The sequence below is a fragment of the Octopus bimaculoides genome, chromosome 8, assembly GCF_001194135.2.
Source record: "Octopus bimaculoides isolate UCB-OBI-ISO-001 chromosome 8, ASM119413v2, whole genome shotgun sequence".
In the NCBI taxonomy this organism is placed as follows: Eukaryota; Metazoa; Mollusca; class Cephalopoda; order Octopoda; family Octopodidae; genus Octopus; species Octopus bimaculoides.
Window position 1 is genome coordinate 68,430,706 of NC_068988.1, and position 4,003 is coordinate 68,434,708.

The following is a 4,003-nucleotide window of genomic DNA, read 5'->3' on the forward strand; positions in this document are numbered from 1 at the left end:
GTATATATACATATATATACATACATATGTATGCATATATGCATACATATATATAATAATGTTATAAATATATATATATATATATATATGTGTGTGTGTGTGTGTGTGTGTGTGTGTGTGTTTATGGAGTGTTCGCCAGTTTCAGGTTGTTATGCTTGTTTTACAAGCCAAGGTGTACGTCTTTTAACATAATTTCTACTTAACAATTTTGCTTCTTTATTTTATGACTACAACCTTTCGAATCGAGCATTTATATAGAATTGGTAATTAGGGATTTAATAAATTACGTTGTATGTCATACGAGTTAATGGCATTCATGCCGTTTCCACAACGCCACGGCATTGATGATTGTATAGTAAAAATAACAACAACGATGACAACAACAGCATTGATAATAATCTGTCCTACTACAGGCGGAAGGGCCTGGAATTTTGGAGTGTGAGGAAAGTCGATTACATCGACCCCAATATTCAACTGAAGCTTATTTCTTCGACCGCAGAAAGACAAAACACAAAATCGACATCGGCGGAATTTGATCTACGAACGTAAAGACGAACGAAATGCCGCCAAGTATTTTGCTCAGCGTGCTAACGATTCTGCCAAACCCGCCGCTTTAATAATAATAATAATAATAATAATAATAATAATAATAATAATAATAATAATAATAATAATAATAATAATAATAATAATAATAATAATAATAATAATAATAATAATAATAATAATAATAATAATAATAATTAACTTTTCTACTGTAGGTACAAAACCCGAAATTTTGAATTGGGTGGGGGGCAGTCAATTAGATCGACCCCTGTACACAACTGGTACTTAATTAATCGATCCCGAAATGGTTTTGAGGCATATTCGACCACAGCGGAATTTAAACGCAGAACGTAAAGACGAACGAAATGCTGCCAAGCATTTTGCCCAGCATGCTAATAATTCTGCCAGCCCGCCGCTTTAATAATGATGATAATAATAATAATAATAATAATAATGATGATGATGATGATGATGATAATAATAATAGTGATAGTAATACTACTACTACTACTACTACTACTACTAATAATAATAATAATAATAATAATAATAATAACTGTGATGATTTATTGTAGTAGTAGTAGTAGTAGTAGTAGTAGTAGTAGTAGTAGTAGTAGTAGTAGTAGTAGTAACAACGCTCTGTTACCTTCATTGTTGTTAGCAGTAGCAACATCAATATCAAAATACGTGTTTAAAAGCAACAGCTGTTTTTTTAAAAAGAATGTGTGTGCGTCTGTTCACGCGCGCGCGTAATTTATTAGTAGAAATCTGAATTCTTAGGAAGTTATAAAATCTTTACCACAATAACCTTTATACAACACTTCTCTACATGTTGTGTGGCTAACATAAAACCTGTTCCTCGTAACACTGGCTGTGCGTGCTTTCTGCATTTCGGAAAAAAAATTTCTTGGAAGCAACTCAGGTAGTCAAGTTTGGAAAATAGAACACACATACAAACACAAGCACACATACACACACAGACGCACACACACACACAAACAAACAAACATACTCTTTCTCTCTCTCTCTCTCTCTCACACACACACATCATATACGCACAACAAAATTCTATTGTAGTTATATTGAATTGTATATTATTTAAAAGATAGAAAAAATAGTGTCAGCGACTGATTATTGATATACACATCTTTACATAGTATTTGGTATGACTATATAACAATTAATAGGAGCCACTCTTAGTCGTGTGTGTGTGTGTGTGTGTGTGTGTGTGTGCATGTATGCATACAGTAGGAACTATTCTACATGCTGCTATATAGAGCGATTGTTAAAAATAGCGACTATGCACATGTTTATAGTGTCGTAGACACTGCTGTAAACGGGTGCGCGAATTATATATGTATTAATATTATTCTAACCACCACTATGCACGAACGCGTGCTTTATATGCGTGATTACTGACGTGTTTAATTGCACCCTAAGATGCAGATATACAATTTACGATATACATGTGAACACTTTTCTACACACGTGCGTTTCGGATACATGTTATATGCTGATTCTATTAATCGAACCACAACAAGGAATATTGAAAAGAATATAAACCAAGTTTTTAAAGTATGCTTCCTGTCAAAAGTTGTTTAATTGTATATGTGATATTAGGCGTGCATCAGTTCGTGCGTTTATACGTAAGGTATGTATCGCTATGTTACACGCTGACAAACGTACTCGCATAAGTATAAAGTATAGGAGTGAACGCAAACACACGCGCGTACACACACACACACACACAGACACACACACACACACACACACACACACACACATACACACACACATGCACAAACACACTCACCCACACGGGAATAAAATCTGTGACTGTGAAAACGTGGAAGTTGGTGTATTGCTTAGCGTTTCCATGTTCATATACTAAATTGAACTACTTTCAGTTTCCCATTTATGTATGTATGCATGTATGTATGTATGTATGTATGTTTCTATGTATGTTTGTAGGCATGCATGTATGTATATATGTATGTGTATGCAAGTGTGTACGTGTCTATATCTGTTTTTATGTATGTATAAGTGGGTTAGAATTTTCCTGGATATGAAGGGAAATTGTAATCGACGCGCGTGCGTAAACCCCAGTTATACCCGATTTTAAATAGGATTAATTACCTGCATACATGTCAGTGACCTCCTCTTGAAGCATCCGGTTAATATCCACTCCAGGGTCATACTTGAACAGTCTTTGTTGATAGATAGAGCGTTTTTCCATGAAATTATAATGAAGTGCTTCTATCGTTAAATGACACATGTTGGTGACAATATTGGAATATGCTAATTTCGAATAAAGAATCACAAATCGTGTCCATTCATAGGATTTGAAAAGTCGAAGGAAGAATGTGAAAAGGCTACTGAAGTTTACTGGACCAACTCGAGTCAAAGTAGGATAGGTTTCAAAACGGTAGCTCGAAAAGTCCATTGCCATTGAACCAGCTGTAATTACTGGTATATTCCAAAATTTTGCTTGTCGCACCAAGGGTCCGGCGGCATAATCACAAACGGGTCCAAAAAAAACATCAATTTGGGTTTGCATGTATAAATCAATAGAGGCTTTTATGCCATGTGCTATTGAACACTTCGAATCTCCAGACTTGACTGAAAACGTCAAATTTGATATTTTTGGAAGATTGTCCATGGCGAGTCTTATTGCGGGTAAAACACGCTGGAGACAAAATAGCCATTGCTCGTTGGTCGGTAAAATCACCACGATGTTCACAGTTTTACATTCTACTCTAGAAGAACAATGTAGAAATAGAAACCAAGGGACTAAGAGTCGCAGAGCCATCTCTTTAAACTTTAAACAGATTGAGTTGGAGAAATGTGGTGTTTCTAATTTTTTGTTTGTATTTTTAGCTAAACATCGCCACTACTTTTGGCTGTGTGTTGTATACATGTTGATGCGACGGTGATATTGGAAAAAAATCTGTTGATGTTGTTGTTTCTGTTGTGGTTCTATCAGCGGTGGAGGTATTTGTGCAGTCGGCATTATTTGCAACTCTGTAACAAACTATCTCCACAACAAAAGTTGCGTTGATGACAACTTTTCCGAAATCACAAAACAAGTCATTCAGAACTAGAATAGACAAACTGACATCTAGCAGATAAACGGCTAAACTAATCGATCAGTTCTTCTTTATCTGCTTTTATGTGTTTGTGTGTGCGTGTGTGTGCATGTGTGTGTATGCGTGTGTGCGTGTGTTTGTGTGTGTGTGTGTGTATGTGTGTGTGTGTGTGTATGAGGTTATTTTATCAACCGGGAAATATATAATATACAATTTAAATATATGGCACAGTCTAATCGATTATTGTAATTTGTATAGAAAAACTACCAAATAGAAATTAAATCTTATATGCAAAAAGTGCAATTTATTTTTCTCCCGATGTCAGTCATGTAATAATATATAAAAGATGTATTCGTGATGACGATATATAA

At 34.9% G+C, this 4,003-nt stretch overlaps 1 protein-coding gene across 1 annotated transcript in view; it reads right to left on the minus strand.

The window, feature by feature from the left end:
* LOC106882856 (atrial natriuretic peptide receptor 3-like) overlaps positions 1-3,997 on the minus strand; it is a 5,800-nt gene extending 1,803 nt beyond the window's left edge. The window contains exon 1 of the mRNA XM_014933659.2: positions 2,683-3,997. Within this exon, the coding sequence (XP_014789145.2) occupies positions 2,683-3,355 (673 nt within the window). The 5' untranslated portion in view covers positions 3,356-3,997. The remainder of the gene's footprint in view (positions 1-2,682) is intronic.
* Positions 3,998-4,003: the final 6 nt, after the last annotated feature.